Source organism: Gossypium raimondii, chromosome 11 (assembly GCF_025698545.1).
Source record: "Gossypium raimondii isolate GPD5lz chromosome 11, ASM2569854v1, whole genome shotgun sequence".
Classification (NCBI taxonomy): Eukaryota; Viridiplantae; Streptophyta; class Magnoliopsida; order Malvales; family Malvaceae; genus Gossypium; species Gossypium raimondii.
Window position 1 is genome coordinate 32,156,360 of NC_068575.1, and position 17,441 is coordinate 32,173,800.

At 33.9% G+C, this 17,441-nt stretch overlaps 1 protein-coding gene across 1 annotated transcript; it reads right to left on the bottom strand.

The window, feature by feature from the left end:
* Nucleotides 1–10,168: 10,168 nt before the first annotated feature.
* Nucleotides 10,169–12,196, bottom strand: LOC105804168 (40S ribosomal protein S6). The gene is made up of 6 exons (XM_012636658.2): nucleotides 12,042–12,196; nucleotides 11,881–11,945; nucleotides 11,272–11,329; nucleotides 11,074–11,182; nucleotides 10,716–10,988; nucleotides 10,169–10,576 (listed from the first exon to the last, which is right to left on the bottom strand). Exons 1-6 carry the CDS (start codon nucleotides 12,045–12,047, stop codon nucleotides 10,338–10,340), a joined length of 750 nt encoding a protein of 249 aa, XP_012492112.1. The 5' UTR covers nucleotides 12,048–12,196; the 3' UTR covers nucleotides 10,169–10,337.
* Nucleotides 12,197–17,441: the final 5,245 nt, after the last annotated feature.

Genomic DNA, 17,441 nt, shown 5'->3' on the forward strand with positions numbered 1-17,441 from the left:
ATCACTTCCTAAGTTTTTAAGTATATTTGATTTAGTCTAATTTATTACGATTTAATCATTAGTACAAAAATCAGCTTTCCCACATCTCCATCAACCAACCTCCTTTTAGGTTTAGCTACTTATGCTGAAAATATAGAGAATGAACATGGAAATGAAAAGCAAAGAAGCCATTAAAGCAAAGTTTAGGAAAAATATAAAACTTGGGATTTTTATGCAATAAAGTTTAAATAACATGAAACTAAAAGCATTAAACAAGAAAATCAAAGCAATAGTATAAAAGGAACTAACTTTAACAGATTTAAAGTAGAAGAAACTGAAATACATAAAACCCAAGCTAAAAATGTCTTACAACAAAGGTATAGGGACTAAAAGTGAAAATAAACCTAAGCTACAATGATAACTAACTTAATTAACACTAAAGAACATCAAGAACAATAAGTAAACGTAAAATATAAAACTCTAAGACTCAGAAAGAGGAAGAGAAAAATGAAACCCTAAAAAAGCTGTAGAAAAGCGTAAGAAAAACCCAGAGAAAACTAGCATTAAAATTAAACTAATGTGTGTGTCTCTCCTCTTCAGCCAATTTTGGCTATTTTAGGCTGAATGTTAATGGATTTTCATTGTTAAAATTTCCCCTACACGGGCCTTGGGTGATTGGTGTATCAGGTGGACAAAGACTACCTTTTTTGTTCAATTTTCTCCCACTAACGGTTCGGTGTCACGATATCCAAAAGAGGATACCGCAATACCTCAGGCAGTTTCGAGCCTTGGGGTCTTCAAGTAAGGGTGGCTATCGCAATACCCAAAGTGGATATTGTGATACTACTAAAAGGTGTCTCCAATCTTCCATATTGTTAAAGGTGTCGCAATTCCAAGGTGTGGATATCGTGATACCCTTTTTTTTAGTGTCGTTCTCGCTCATTTTCAACCTCAAACATGTCCTTACACCATTCAATCACACATTAGCTCCCCCAATGACACTAATGGCCAAATTAGGTCACAAAATGAGCAAAAATGACACATTTTCACTTATTAACTTAAAATCTAAAATTATGAAAAACTATGCAAAAGACATTATTTTGCTTGAGAATAAGCTTTTGAAGTATACTGAGAAAATCTAATTTTCCATATCAAATTATGACAGATCAATTCCTCTATAATCCACCAAGCCTCAAATCTAAATCTTTTCGTCTCCCACTTGTTATCTCCTTGATACATTTGAATAAGGATTGGATAATTATCCGAAAAACAATGTGGCAGATGTTGTATCAAAGCACTTAAAAACATGGTCATCCAGTTAGCATTTGTCATTCCTCTATCCAATCCTTCTCTAATGTTTGTTTCCAAAAAATTCCCCCTCTGCCATGTAAACCATGATCCTGAATAGCCAACATCCATTAACTAGAAATCTTCCAGCACCTTACGAAATTCCTCCATTCGACATTCCTCCATCGACACACCTCCAACCTTCTTATAAGAGTACATAATCTCGTTGAAATCCCCACATACTATCTATGGCAAATATTGGCTCCTTCCTAAATGTCTCAACAAATTCCAAGTATCTTATTTATTTCACACATTCGGGGCTAAAAAAACTCATCATCTCCACTTTGGACATGCCTCTTCTTCTTGAATCTCTACACCGATATGATTTTTTGTATAATTTCACACCTGAACCATGTAATTTTCCTTCCATGCAACACAAAGTTTCATTCGTGTCTCCTCAACCTGAACATAAATTCCCTTCTAAAAACCACATCTCCTACGTACATTTTCCATTCAAATTCCATTGAATTTTATCTCCATAAAAAAGACCAATTGGGGATTATAAACCTTCAGTATGTACCGAAGTCTCCAATTAGTTCGTGGATTCCCCAAACCACGAACATTCCAGCATAATATTTACATTGTGCCTAGTTGGCTTGCCCCTTGGTAGTCGTTGATAAAAGTTGAACTCGAGTTGAAGACTGCTCATCATTGGTCACTAAAAAATTCGTAGACTTAGAAATTCCAGGGTCTAAAATATCCATTTGAGGCCTTTTCTTTCCATCCTTATTCTCAATCGGGCTCTCCTCCAAATCCTGTTCCGTATACGTCTGGCCCAATCCACTTAGGACTCCTTCTAGATTAAATCTCAATACAAGTTTGATCCTCATCCTTTACTCTCTCCTTATCCCATCCCTTAAATTTCTCCCTAAATCAAGTCATCCCTGATTTTCCACCCGCAACTCTCCATCTCCTTCTTCCATTAGCCATATGATATTCATGGTAGTGGCTCTCCTTGACTACGCCTTCAAAGAGAGATACCATCCAAATTCTATGCTTTCCAAACCTTTTTTAGGTCTAAGAAGACAAAAATAATAATTATTGCCTAAGCAGCTACATTAGAAATAGAATAACGTCAGTCTTTTATACCTAAAATTCACATAAGTGCACTTCCCTAGAGAGATCATGATTTTTTTTTGCTTCAATGGACATCTAATATCTACTTGAACCCAAACACGCAAATAATTTTCCATTCCCCTATTCAGTTTTTTCGTATCATATTCCAAGAATCTACCAATGAAATTCCCAAGTTGTTTTGCTACATTTGCCAAAAAACAAAACCCTAGGGGAAGATCGTGAACTTGAATCCAAAAAGATGAAAAAAATTAAAGACACTTGCATCGAATCTTCATTCTCCTCTAATCGATGAATATTTGATAACATATTTATTTTTCATATTTTACGTGCTCAAATCAACTTGTTCTTGAATTAATTCCTACTAATTGGTAAATTTTATGTTTAAATCTTGTTAAGAACGAAATTCGAATGCTTTAATGCAAAAACAAGAAGAAAAAGATTCAATTGGAGCATGAACAATAGAAGAGGGGCCAAATAAGAAATTTGGAGACATTTAAGGGCTAATCAGATTTTTGACCTTGTAAAAACTAAATTTAGAAAAGAAAATCTGATATTTTATTTCATATAATAAGTGGGTAGGTGGGATTAGCCTAATTTTAGTATATGGTTTGTATATAAATAGGGTGTATGGTGGACTTGAAAAGATACACCTTGAATACCTGGAAATTTAATAACAAAATCAATTCATTTCTTTCTTTCTTTGCGTGAACTAGTAGCAGGCATTCTGCCAACTTTCTTATCCTTTTCAATATTTAGGGTTAATTATTTCCCAAGTCCTTCCCTTATTTCATCTCCTACCATTTCCATTTAAGCTATTTCCATAAACCAACAAAAGCATGGTTAGTTTCATGCTTCACTAAATCTCTACTTACCTTTAGGCCGGTATTCTTTCCAGTCAAGAATCGTGAGAAATGTATCCGTGCTAAAAATCTTTCATAATGGTATTCACCGTCTCTCTGTAATATTGAGATTGACAAATTTATCCCTTAAAGTTAACTTGATTTCAACTCAAAAGTGTGCGTTGGGTTGGAGTCGTTTTGGCGTACAGTTGGGAAGATAAGTCGATTGTGCTATACTCGGATTCCCACGAATAAATTGGCGTATCCTGGCGTGGTTATACTAGTGGGATTTTTGTCAAGAGAAATGGTGAATGAATTTAAATGTCCTTTGTAATTGAGGTCGTTGATCCTAGTTAGGTTCTTCAGAACGTAAGGTTATCGGGGTCTTGAATTACAAACATGTGTATCGCAATTAGACAAACGTGTGTATCCTAGAAAGTTTTATTTGGTGGTTTCGATGCCCATCAAATTTTAGCGCCGTTACCGGGGATTGGAAATATTTTTCTAACCTTTGTTTGTTTTCCTTATGACTAGATCAGAACCGAGGTCTCTAGAATTGGAACTAGAAATAGAGAAGTTAGCTCGAAAATTGTGAAGAGAAGCCAGTTAACTCAATAAACAACCACATCCCGAGTTCGAAATTGTATATTACACCGAGGACATTTTCTCATTCGATGAAGTAGACAAGATGGTAGAGCAAACTATATGCTAACTTGCAGCAGCCCAGATGAACAACAGCCCCTATGTATAACTTATCCGGTAGGAGGAACGTTGTTCGAGTTGAAATCAGGCCTTTGCCCACCTTCCACGGATTACAAAATAAAAATCCGCATACCCATCTCAAGGAATTTAATATGGTTTGCACAAGCATAAAACCTCAGGGAGTAACCGATGATCAAATTAAACTTTGTGCTTTTTTTTTCTCGTTAGTCGACTTTACTAGAGAATGGCTATTTTATTTACCTCTAGGATCTGTCAATACATGGTCTGACATGTCTCATTTATTTCTTGATAGGTTCTTTCCAGCAACCTAATTAAGAAGGGACATTGTAAGAATTCAACAAAAGGAGACTGAATCACTCTACGATCACTGTGAGCGATACAAAAGGTTGTGTGCAAGTTGCCCATAACATGGCCTGACTAAACAGTCACTCTTGCAGTATTTCTATGAGGGATTACTCCCAATGGAAATGAAAATGATAGATGCTGCTACTGGAGGGGCACTTGTTAATATGATGCCTCAGAGAGCAAGGGAGTCAATTTCAACTATGACTACGAGCTCTCAACAATTTTGACCAGCTACAGAACCCACGAGATGGGTTCATGGGTTAAGTTCTCTATCTCTAGAAGATAAAATTGATAAGCTTACTAATATTGTTCAAAATTTTCTTATAGATAAAATAAGCCCAGCCCTATTGTGCGAAATTTGTGGTATGCCAGATCACCCGACGGACTCATGTTCTATCTTGCACGAGGGTTCGGCAGAACAAGCAAATGTTGTCGAAAACTTTTCAGGTTCATCCTAAAGGCGATATGACCCATATTTCAACACTTATAATGTGGGGTGGAAATATCATCCAAATTTGAGTTATGGGTCAAATCCTCGATTCAATTAACCATACCAATAAAGGCCACTTCCGAATCAACAGTTACCGCCTCCAAAATCATCTCTGGAAGACATAGTAGAAAGGTTAGCCAACAATACCGAAAAATTCTAACAGAATACGGAAACACATCTTCAAGAGTTGGATAAACAAATGAGTAAGCTTGCGTTTGCAGTCTGTCGATTGGAGTCACAAGGAAAATTGTCATCTTAAACTGAACCTAATTCTCGACATAATGTAAGTGCTATGACATTGAGAAGTGGAACAGTTTTGGAGTCAGCTTCTGACACAAATAGTACCCACAACCCATAACAGAAAAAATAGAAACCCGATCCAACATCCACTATGGATTTGACTCCTCAAAGATCGTTTACAATACCACTTCCATTTTCTAGAAGACTTGTCTAATGCATAAAGGAGCGAGAAGAAAAGGAGATCCTTGGCACCTTTTGAAAGGTAGAAATAAACATTCCTCTTCTTGATGCGATTAAGCAAATTCCACTATATGAAAAGTTTTTAAAAGAACTATACACGCGTAAAAAGAAGCTTCTAGGCAATGAAAATGTGAGTGTCGGAGAAAGTTTCTGTATCGTTTTACAAAAGAAAATACCACCTAAATGTAAGGACCAATGTATGTTTTCTATATCTTGCAAGATTGGTAGTGTTGGGATTAAAAAAGCTATGTGCGACTTAGGTGCATTTATTAATGTTATGCCTTTGTTTGTTTACAAAACTACTAAATGCGAGTCCTTTAAAGGAAACAAGTGTAATCATTCAGCTTGTGGATGGGTCAGTAGTGCATCCGGAGGGAGTGTTGGAGGATGTTCTTGTCAAGGTAAACAAACTTATTTTTCCTTCAGATTTCTACATTATCGACATGGAGAATGATAACTCAATCAATTTTTTTTGATATTCTACTTGGGAGACCATTTCTAAGCACCGCACGAACGAAAATTGATGTTTGGAGTGGAACACTCACCATGGAATTAAGTGGTTAGGTTTAATATTTATGAGGACATAAGACATCTCAACGCAATAACAAATGTCTCTAATGTCGAAGGAATGGAACCATTGACAAACTTTATTTTGAAAAGGATAAGTTATAAAATGTGCCTTACAGGAGTGTAGATCTCGATGTTAAGTGAGAGAAATTATTGATGATAAAAAAACCAATACGTGAAGTTGTCATTGGCATGAAGGCCTCGAATTTAGAACTCAACTCATTTCCAAAACATATAAGGATTCCGATAGAGGAAAAGACAAACTTGAATAGAGAAGCTCAAAAACGCCTCAATCCATCGATGATGGGGGAATCCGGGAAGTGCTTCAAAGACAGTGGGCAAAGGTTGAAAACTTTCTACAAGAACGTCCAAGTGCACGAGATGGAAAAATTAATTCTCAATGAGCCAAACGGATAACATTTAAGGTCGTCGAGCTAACGACATTAAACAAAAGTGCTTTTGGGGAGGCAACCCAAATTTAATTTAATTTATTTAATTTTGAATTTCAGTAAAATTTAGGTTGAAAATAAAATTAATAATAACAAAATTATTATTTAATCCATTTAATGTGTTATTTTTCAGGAATGTGGTGAAGGCTGTCGAGTTTTTCAGAAATCAAATACCAATTGTGGCATGGGCATGCATTGCTCAGTACTGCAATTTATTTTCTTCACAACCCAACACTCTAAACCCAAATAAAAAAACACACACGCACACACACCTGACCCAATCCATTTTTCTTAAAATAAACCCAAGTCTCCATAATTCTTACCATCTTTCAAAGTAGCCACTCCCAACGTTGACAACCACATTAAATATACACGGGGAGTATACTTGACCTTACTCTTTACTATATTTTGATTCTTATGCAATATGCTAGAGGAAAACCATAGATTAAGTAGGGGGTGTTGGATTAGTAAGTGTGCATGATTGATTTTCTTTTCACTGCATATTTGTTTCTCTTTCGCATGTGTTAATTATTATGCTAGATTATTCGTTAATTTGTTTGACATTAAGCCTGTAATTCCATTGCTTAGTCAATTTAGATAGTTGGGTGATTCTTAAATTAAAATGTTCATTATCTAGTTTAATCGACGTGTGTGTTATAAAGCTGATATATGTAATTAGATTGTTTCTTGAAAATTGACTATTTATAATTGATAGGTAAGAATATTGTATTTGCTTGTAAATAAATAAATAAATAAAAAGAGAAAAAAAGAGGTTAATAATAAATAAAAATAAAAATACTACTCTGCTAATGGTTAAAGTTATGAGTGAAGATTTCGAAAAAGTGACCAAATTTAGTAACCGGGATAAGGTGCTTGGGTTGTCATCTCATCTCGCGTAAAAAGGTTTGAGCAACGAATTGAAAACTTGCAAACATTCCGCTAATCAAACTGCCATTAGTTGGGAAAATATTTTGTTTGGAGACATGTCAAATTGAGTAACCGGGGTAAGGTACTTGGGTTGTCATCCTAGTTCGCGTAAAAAGGTTTGACTATTCCCAAATTTACTGTATAATAATTGAGAATAGATACCTTGCAATTTTTTGTTCAAATTCAATTTAGTGAAATGATTGAATTACATGTTTAAATTTTATGGGTACATGTTGATTAAACTGAATATTTGAACGCTTATTCATTTCTCGCCTAAATAGTTTGCATTGATCATGGTTACGGAATAGAGGCATGATTTCTGATAAATTATTGGATAATTACTAACGTAGAAACATACAATATGCTAGAGGGAAAACATAGACCAATTAGGGGGTTTTATAACATGTTTATTTTGCATATTTTACGTGCCCAAATCAACTTGTTCTTGAATTAATTCCTGCTAATTGGTGAATTTTATGTTTAAATCTTGTCTGGAACGAAATTCATATGCTTTAATGCAAAAACAAGTAGAAAATGATTCAATTGGAGCATGAACAATAGAAGAAGGGCCAAATCAGAAATTTGGAGACATTTAAGGGCTAATCAGATTTTTGACCTTGTAAAAGCCAAATTTAGAAAAGAAAATCTTATATTTTATTTCATGTAATTAGTGGGTAGGTGGGATTAGCCTAATTTTAGTATATGGTTTGTATATAAATAGGGTGCATGGTAGACTTGAAAAGATACACCTTGAATACATGGAAATTGAATAAAAAAATCAATTCATTTCTTTCTTTCTTTGTGTGAAATAATAGTAGGCATACGGTCAACTTTCTTATCCTTTTCAATATTTAGGGTTAATTATTTCCCAAGTCCTTCCCTTATTTCATCTCCTACCATTTTCATAAACCAACAAAAGCCTGATTAGTTTCATGTTTCACTAAATCTCTACTTAGCTTTCAGTCGGTATTCTTTCCGGTCAAGAATCATGAGAAATGTATCCGTACTAAAAATCTTTCATAACAGTATCTTTCGTAACAATATTCATTTTTCTCTCCAGAATATTGGGATTGATAAATTCATCCCTTAAAGTTAACTCGATTTCAACTCAAAAACACACATTGGGTTGGAGTCGTTTTGGCATACAGTTGGAAAGATGAGTCGGTTGTATTGTATTCGGATTCCCGCAAACAAATTGGCGTATCCTGCCAGGGTTATACTTGTAGGATTTTCGTCAAGGGAGATGGTGGTCAGATTTAAATGTCCCGCGCGGTTGAGGCCATTGATTCAAGTTGGGCTCTTTAGAACACAAGGCTACCGGAGTCTTGAATTGCGAATGCGTGTATCGCGGTTAGACAATCGGTAAGGGTTGGTTTGCATGTCGTACCGGAATCAACTACGAAAGGAAGAATTGGCAGTTTGGTTGTTCTTAGCTGCTATAACTAGCTTATTGTTTGGAGGAGAAAACTCTTTTTCGAGGATAGATTCAGAAACCGGAGTTCACGGAGTCTAGGGCTAAGGCTTTATAATTCTTTTTATAGAATTCAAATTCATTTTCTAATTTTATTTTATTTTCGATTTGCATAATTTTTAATTTCTCTATCTCACTTATTTAATTTCTAGACATTTTCAACTCTCCTAATTTATTTTATTTATTTTTCAGCAAGCTTGTTTCGAGTAGTGGGCACGATTATTGCCACGACAGAAATTCTGTTTACAAGAAAAGGATGAAAGTTGATCACAATAACCAATCCTTGTGGACTCGACCCTCCTTCTCTTTACAATTGCTTAGAGTTATTTTATCGTATGAATTTTTATTTGGTGGTTTCGATGCCCATCAATCATCAATAAGTGATTATTGAAAGTCCACGTAGCCTCATTTATCACTCATTCGATGTCCATCTCACGATAAAACTTGAACAAATATCTCCTTCCCCTAAATCTAAGATCTGAACACCCCCTAAAGGATGCCAAAGGTTCGCTATCACATTTCTCATTGCCGGAAAGTGGATTACGCTTGTCGTAAGAAACCAACCAACCAAACAGAACATGTATGCCAATGTCTGAGAGCTAAGATCAATAGGTAGTAACATCACCTCTTCTTCCCTACCATCTAATTCAAACCTGCCATTTCATTCTCCATGACTATTGCTTCGCACCACTCGAACACTAGACTAAACCCGAGCAAAATAATACAACCAAACCAACTACTGAAAGCAAAACACGACAAAAAAGCAGGAAACAAAAACGATAGGTGCTATTAAGAGTAGATAGAAAGCGTGTTACAGAGAGCAAAACTTAACTATGGTTTGACATTATAAACTACTTTTTTATACTAACATAATACATATAATGATTAGATTTTAATTTTTGTTATTTGTTTAAAATTATTTTAGTGCTAATAAATTTTTATAATAAATAATATTTTTTAAAATATAAATCATATAACTATATAATTACAATTTATACTTAACATAGAAAATTATAATATAATTACGGACTTTCAACCAACCATATCCATGGAATTACATTTCACTTTCCATTCTTTTAGATTTGTAGTTTCTTTTGCTTTCGAATTTTAGTCAAAATACTCATAAACAATTCAAAGCATCAGTTTTAGCCTTAAATCTATATTACCAATTTATCTTTTTTCTTCCTTTCATTGTTATTTCCCTCTGGCAACATAAATGATTGAGCAAATACTGTGGAATGATGATGAAAGCAATCTCAAAACCGATAACCTAGTTGGGTCACTTGGTCGACCGATAACCTAGTTGGGTCACTTGAGTTTTCGACCAAGTTCTATACGTTATCATTCGATTTTTTACCGGCCTGTTCATTTTCCGGTTAAATTACTATAGTTGAACCATAGAACTGATCAGTTCCCAGTTGAACCAGCCCGTTAGGTCCGGTTTCAACAACTGAGGCCTTTGGATGTTAAGATATTGAATATAAAAAAATTCATGAAATAAATAGAGGAATAGGTAAGCATCCGCAACATAATGTCATGAAAACTTAAAAGCATTGTCAAGTCAAAATCCCCTCAACCTATAATGAGATTTTAGAATCAACATTCAAAACCGAAGAAAATACCAATCCTTGTATGTGGTACAATTAAGCTGCAATGGATGGCTTAGAAGCAGCAGAGAGCCTAGATCTCTTCTTGGCCAAGCTCTCACTCCTGCGCTCACGCTGTTCCTTCAACCTCTGGGCAAGGAGCTTCTGGTATTCAGCAGCATCAGCCTTGGCCTTTGCAACTCTCTTCTTCTTCTCTGCAATTCTGTCACGCTTCCTCTGCAAGGTCAACGGAGTCACCAACCTCTGAATTTTGGGAGCCTTGCTTACTTTTTTACCTGCATTCCAAAAAAGTGTTCTTTATTTTCAACTAGGGGAGCAACTACTATCATTAACTTATTTATGAAAAGCAAATCACTGACCAAAACTCATTCCCCAGGAAACTCAATGAAGCACAAACAAATATTTAGTACTCACCAGATTTGGTTGTAAAGGTTCGGCGATATGTATTAACATATTTCCGAACATCATCTTCCTTAGAGAGGTTGAACAACTTCCGGATTTTCGAAGCTCTCTTTGGACCCCTCATTCTTGGCTTCTCAGTGTCGGTCAATCCAGGAAGATCATTCTCACCCTTCTTAACAATAACCAAGTTCAGAACTGAAAGATCTTGACTAACAATGCATCCGCGAACTGACTTCCTCCTTCGCTCTCCATTTCTCCTACCATACCCACGGAAGCAGGGAGTACCTATTCAAAGAAAAACAATCGGTCAACAAACAAAAAACATTTCTATACAAACAAACAAATGCAAACTAATTTGCAGTCTACAGACCTCTGTGAAGCAAAAGACGAACACGGCCTGGAGTCAGAACTCCTTGCTTCATTGGAAAACCTTGCTTGTCACAGCCTCCCATTATCTTGAACACATAGCCCTTAAACTCCTGTTAAATGATATGAAATATGAGCAAACTGCAGTTAAGATGGCCAGATTCAAAAGCATAAAGAAACTAAAAGTAACTTGGAAACATACCTCACCAAGGGCATCACCACTGACTTCTTGGGAGATCCTCTTGTCAAAGAAGGCTCGGCTGCAATATCAAAGTTCCAAGCTCAGAAATTTTTCTTCCTTGGGAACAAATACGCTCGCAGTACCTCGCCCCAAGAGGCTAAATGTAATAAGCATACTGTTAAAACTATGGTTAAAGAGTACAACACAGTTGAATTTCCTTTGCATTGTGGTAGTTTGACAAGAACTAGTCCCAAAGGGAAACCTAACTTAAAAAATATATAGCAAGAGAAAATATTTGCAAAATGCACTATGCTAGCTCATTTTTTGGGAAGTATAAACAACTTTTGCCTTCCACTTTGCTTTACAAATTCTATTATTAGCAAAAAATTCATATAAAATTCATTAACCTATTTTCTACCTTTGAATTTGCTTCTTCCACCCATATTTTGCGCATCTCTAAATACTCTAAAAATTCAATCTCACTCAATACAGAAAGAAGCATGACTCAACTGGGTGTTTTTGCCGGTCAAGATATAAGACTAATATTGAAATTCAGAGCAACAAAATAAAATTAAATCGAACAATTTAAAACCAAAAAACAAAAAAAAAAAAAAGAGAAAAGAAAATTACAGTTTCTGGTCATCGTCAATTTCCAGCTTCTTCTGGCAGCCAGTAGTCGGATTTGCAATATTGAACTGAAACAAACAAATGAAGAGAATCAACAAAAACCCAAAAGGGACAGTAATATATTCTTTTTTCTTAATAAAAAGAAGCGGAAAGAGGGGAAAAACCTTCATTTCTGTTTGATGGTTGTTTAGAAAACAGACCCTGGGTAGAACTGCCGCCGCCGCGACTGCTGCTGCTCTCTTGCTGACTTAAGGGTTTGAGGGTTAGGGTTTTCGGGGAGGTTTAAATATAAAGGAAAATAATCTGGTGTTATTAGGGAAGTCTATAAGTTGGTCCGAGTCAACCCAGATTCACGAACATGGATATTTTGTGGGTTCAGATTTACTTACCGCTCATTATAAGCCCAAAGTAAAATTTGATCTATGAGGCCCGTTAATCCGTGGATGTAGCAAAAAAAATTAATTTAGATTGATGGTAGTGTAGTTATTAAGATAGTAATTATATTATAAAGTATGTAAACTGTAATTATATAGTTATATAATTTTAAATTATAAAAATACTAATTATTATAAAATTATTAATAATAATAAATTATTTAAATAAGTAACAATTAAAATCAAATCATTCTAAATAATACATTAGTCTAATAAAATATTTAACAATACAATTATCAATAAAATTAACAAGAAAATAAATATATCATGCAATTTTATCTAATTACTCTAACATTCCAAATTCATTAAATTACTCTCTCTATCATTAAATATATACTTATTTTTATCATCATTAGGTCCTTCACCAAGTATAAATAATTAATAATAAATACTATGCAATTTTAAATAAATTCAGTATAAATAAATTATAATATATATACTACTGGTTTTTTCTTGTTCAAAGCATGGGTTTATCTTGATATTATTTTTAAAAAAATTGGAATATACATATATTTTCTCAAATAGTAATAAAATTAAAATATATTTTCTCTTATTGTATTTATTTATAAAATATACTTTGAAATATAACAATAATAATTTTTTGATAATTATTTTCTACAAAATAAAATGTATAATTGCTTAGATAATTTATTTTATTTTATTATTGAAATGTAATTTTTAGAACAAATAAAAATAATAGAGTCTAATTTTGTAATTTTAATAAAGAAATTTTTAATTTTTAAAAGTTTGAAAAGAATAAGTACTTAATTTAGGAATATTGAGCACTTTAAAATAATTTAACGAAAGATGGATTGGTTTAAAAGGAATTTATCCATTTGCAAAAGTTATAAATCTTTATTTTATTGAGTTACGTTCATTTGGCATAAGATCGTTTATTCTAATTGAATGAAAGAATAATTTTTGTTTATTTATTTTTAAAATTATTATTTCAATTTGATAAAAATGAATATAATACTTGTGACTAAAATAAATAATTTGTATATAGAAGTTAATTTAAGAAAATAGTCATATAATGATGATGATATGCGTCAATTAATATTTGGTTTTAATTATTATTTAAAATTTGGTTTTAATTTTATACATAAATAACAATTTTTGTTATTGATATCTTCACCTACATAATTTTAATTAATAATAAAATTAATTATCTTAAATTTATAAATAATATTATTTGAAAATTTTCAAATATTTAATAGTTTTATAAAATTAAATTTTAATCCATTAATATAGGTGCGATGCTAAACTTTGGGGTATTTTGATGCCCTTACATTTCTTATAGAACGGTAGTGGAGAAAATTTTGATATATACAGATAATCTCGAGGTGGTCCAGGCAATAACAACAGACACTCCAACTATTTCTTCCTCCGCTCTGGTGAAGCGAATCTAAAAGTTACTACAAAATAAAGAATATTGGGTGGTTAGACACATCTTAAAGGAGGCTAATTGTGTTGCTGATAGGATTGCTAAATTGGCCCTTGCTGGTATGGCAGGAATCAACGTGTTGACAACTACCCTTATGGATTTATTAGAACTCATTGATAGAGATAAAACAAATGGTGCTTTTGATACTGTAAGACAAAGTTGAGTCCCTTTAGTTTTTATTTCACCAAAAAAAATAATGTATTATTATTTTAAAATTATATTCCATTTTGAAAATAACAAAAATATGGAGGTAAATAACACAATTACCATGTTTAAGTATGTCATGTATCAATAACTTAAGCCTCCATGTCACTTGAGACATAAGACCTTGGAATATATATCCTATCTATGTTGTTAGCTCTAGTTTTTTAAATATTTTGATATAACAAAAAGTATATTAAACATTTCCTACTTAGATTTGCAAAAATTGTTTATAAGTCCTTAAAATTATTTTCAAATTGTTGGACAAAATAAACTTTTAAAAAAGCCTTGAATTAACTTAATTTTTAACGAGTGTTTGAAGCTTGAAGGACTTCTACCGATACTTGTGCACCCAAGTATCTGTAGAACTCAAGATAGAAAGACCTTGAAAAGGCTACAAAATTCTACCAGTACAACTGGAAGTTCTATTGATACAACTCTGGGTTCTACTGATATAACCTAGACTTCTATCGGTATAATGCATTCTAGTGAGCTAGGTAGTTTTGGCTTGGGACTTCTTCCGATACCCTAGTCTGACCTATCGATACAATCGGAGTACTACCGATACCTTGATGGCTTCTACCAAAACAAGCCAAGTTAGTAGCCAAAGTTCAACATCTCCTACACTTCTACCGGCACCTTGAGGACTTCTACCGAAACAAGTCAAGTCAGTAAAGCACTTCTACCGATACTCTAATGGGTTCTACCAATACCAAATGAAGCCCTTACATTTCTACATATACAAGAGAACATATACAGATAAAACGAACCCAACGGTTATATTTTGGAAAGACTTCTACCGATACAAGTTTCTTTCTACCGATACAACAAAGTTGCAGACTACATTTAATGCTTGTTTTTATGGCTGCAACAACTCCATTTTGTTTTTAACGGCTACAAACGTCCACAAGGTTGTTAGAGGACTTAAATACAAGGTCAAAGACAAGAAACAAGTACCTAACTTCCAAGAACTCAATTTTCCAATCTTTCTCAATCTTTTACTAAATATTTCTTGTATACACTTGTGGGTTAAGTTTTCTATCATTCTTTCAAGTGTTGTAACTTTGTGTGAGAGTGTTTAATTGTTGATTATCTACCTTTTAGAGGTATAATCTTATTCATTCTTATTTTCTTTCATTTGTGAGGTGTTACTTAAGGTTTTGGGTAAAAAACTTTAAGGGGAAGTGGTTCTATCTTACATTTAAAAAGATAGGGATTTGAAAGGTTAAACCTTATCCTTAAAGGTTCAAATCTAGTGGATTTGGGAAATCCTTAGTTGAGGAAAGCTAAGGTAGTGGATATAGGTAATTAAGGCCGAACCATTATAATTTCTTAAGTCGTTTGATTTTTGTCATTTTCTGAAAACATTTTAAAACACCAATTCACCCCCTTTTAGTGTATTTCGATTTCAACAATTGGTATTAGAGCTAGAACTCTAGAGATGATTTTACCACAAAGAGAACAAATCCTTAAGATATCCAAGATGGAAGCCACAAGTCAAGAAGTTTGCTTCATGGCATTGGAGCAAAATTCCACCATATTGGGAGAAGAGCATTCCGCCATGAGGCCTCCCTTATTCAATGGCACCAACTACTCATATTGGAGAACAAGAATGAAGCTATTCATCCAAGCTAACGACTATGAAGTTTGGAGGATAATTACAAATGGGTCATCCATTCCAATAAAGAGGGTCAAATGTGTTATTGTCCCAAAGAAAGAGAGTGAATGAGATGATAATGATATCAAGAAGGTGCAATTAAATGCAAAAGCTATGCACACTCTATTTTGTGCTCTTGGTCCAAATGAGTACAATATAGCCTCATTGTGTCACAATGCAAAAGAAATATGAGACAAGCTTGAACTCACCCATGAAGGGACAAGTAGAGTTAATGAGTCCAAAATAAACCTTTTTACCCTTGATTATGAGTTGTTTAAGGAAAAACCAGAAGAATGAATTAAGGAGATGTCCCATCACTTCACCCATATCATCAATGTTCTCAAAGACCTTGGTAAGATCTATCCCAACAAGGAGATGGTGAAGAAGATGTTGAATAGTCTCCCAACGTCCTAAGAAGCAAAAGTGACGACAATAGATGAATAAAAGGATCTCAACTCACTCTCCCTTGATGAGCTTATCGGTTCTTTGTTAACATATGAAATGAAGATTAACCAAAATGCACAAGAAATCAAAGAAGCTTCAAAGAAAGTGGAAGTTGTCTTTAAATCAACAACTTGTGAGAAGGATGAAGACTTTAGTATTAATGATGAGGAGGAGGAGATGGCTATGTTTGCAAAGAAATTCAAAAAGTTCATGAAGTTCAACAAAGCGAAAAGATTGCCATTAAGAGACATCATCAAGGGTGAACCAAGCAAGAAGGAAAATGAACCAATCATCTACTATGACTGCAAAAAGTCGGGTCACATTAAATTTGATTGCCCACAATTGAAGAAGAAAGAGGCATTAAAACAAAAGAATAAAGCCATGATGGCAATTTGGAGCGATAGTGATTCATCTGATAGTGGCGAGGACAATGAAGTTGCTAACCTATGTCTTATGGCTATTGAAGAACCGAAGGTAATCCTAAATTCTAGTGAATTAAATGAATATACAGTTAAAGAATTACAAGATGCTTTTGATGGATTAGCTATAGATTTTGAGGCTATGAACTCCAAATATAAGCAAATGATTTTAAAATTAAAGGAGGAAAATAACTCTCTAATCATAGCTGAAGAGGAAATGGAAAAGAAATTTAACGATATGCAAGCTCAAATTGATGATTTAATTTTAGAGAATAAGAACTTGCATAATTCTTTTGCTATGTTTCATATGGGGCAACAACAACTAAATGATATGCTTGAATCTCAAAGAGCATTCTTTGACAAGAGTGGCTTAGGTTTTGTAAATTTACAAACAAAGAGAAAGCAAATTTAAAATTTTCTTTAAGAAACCAAGCTATATTTATGATGCTTCACTCTCATGCACACATTGTCACAGAAAGGGGCATCATAGACAAGTATGTTCTTTAAGGAAGCTCACATCTATGAGCAAACTCATTTAGAGTGTGTGGATTCCAAAAGAATTAAACACATCTCAAAATGAGGATGCTTTAAAGAAGTGGTTTCCTAAGGGGACAAAAATTGTTAAGACTAATGCTAATGGACCCAAAAGAGTTTGGGTACCAAAATCCAAAGTTTAACTTTGTGTTTGTAAGAGGAAAGCGTTGCTTCAAGGTAAGCAACTCTAAGAAGAACTTATGGTACCTTGATAGTGGATGCTCTAGACACATGGCCGATGACAAAAGCCATTTCATGGAACTAATGCCAAAGAATGGAGAAGTCACATTTGGTGATAACTCCAAAGGGCTTATTAAAGGTATTGGTTTTATAGGTATAAATTCTTCCACTCTCATTAAAAATATGCTTTATGTCAATGGTCTTAAGCATAACCTCCTTAGCATTAGTCAACTTTGTGACAAGGGATTCAA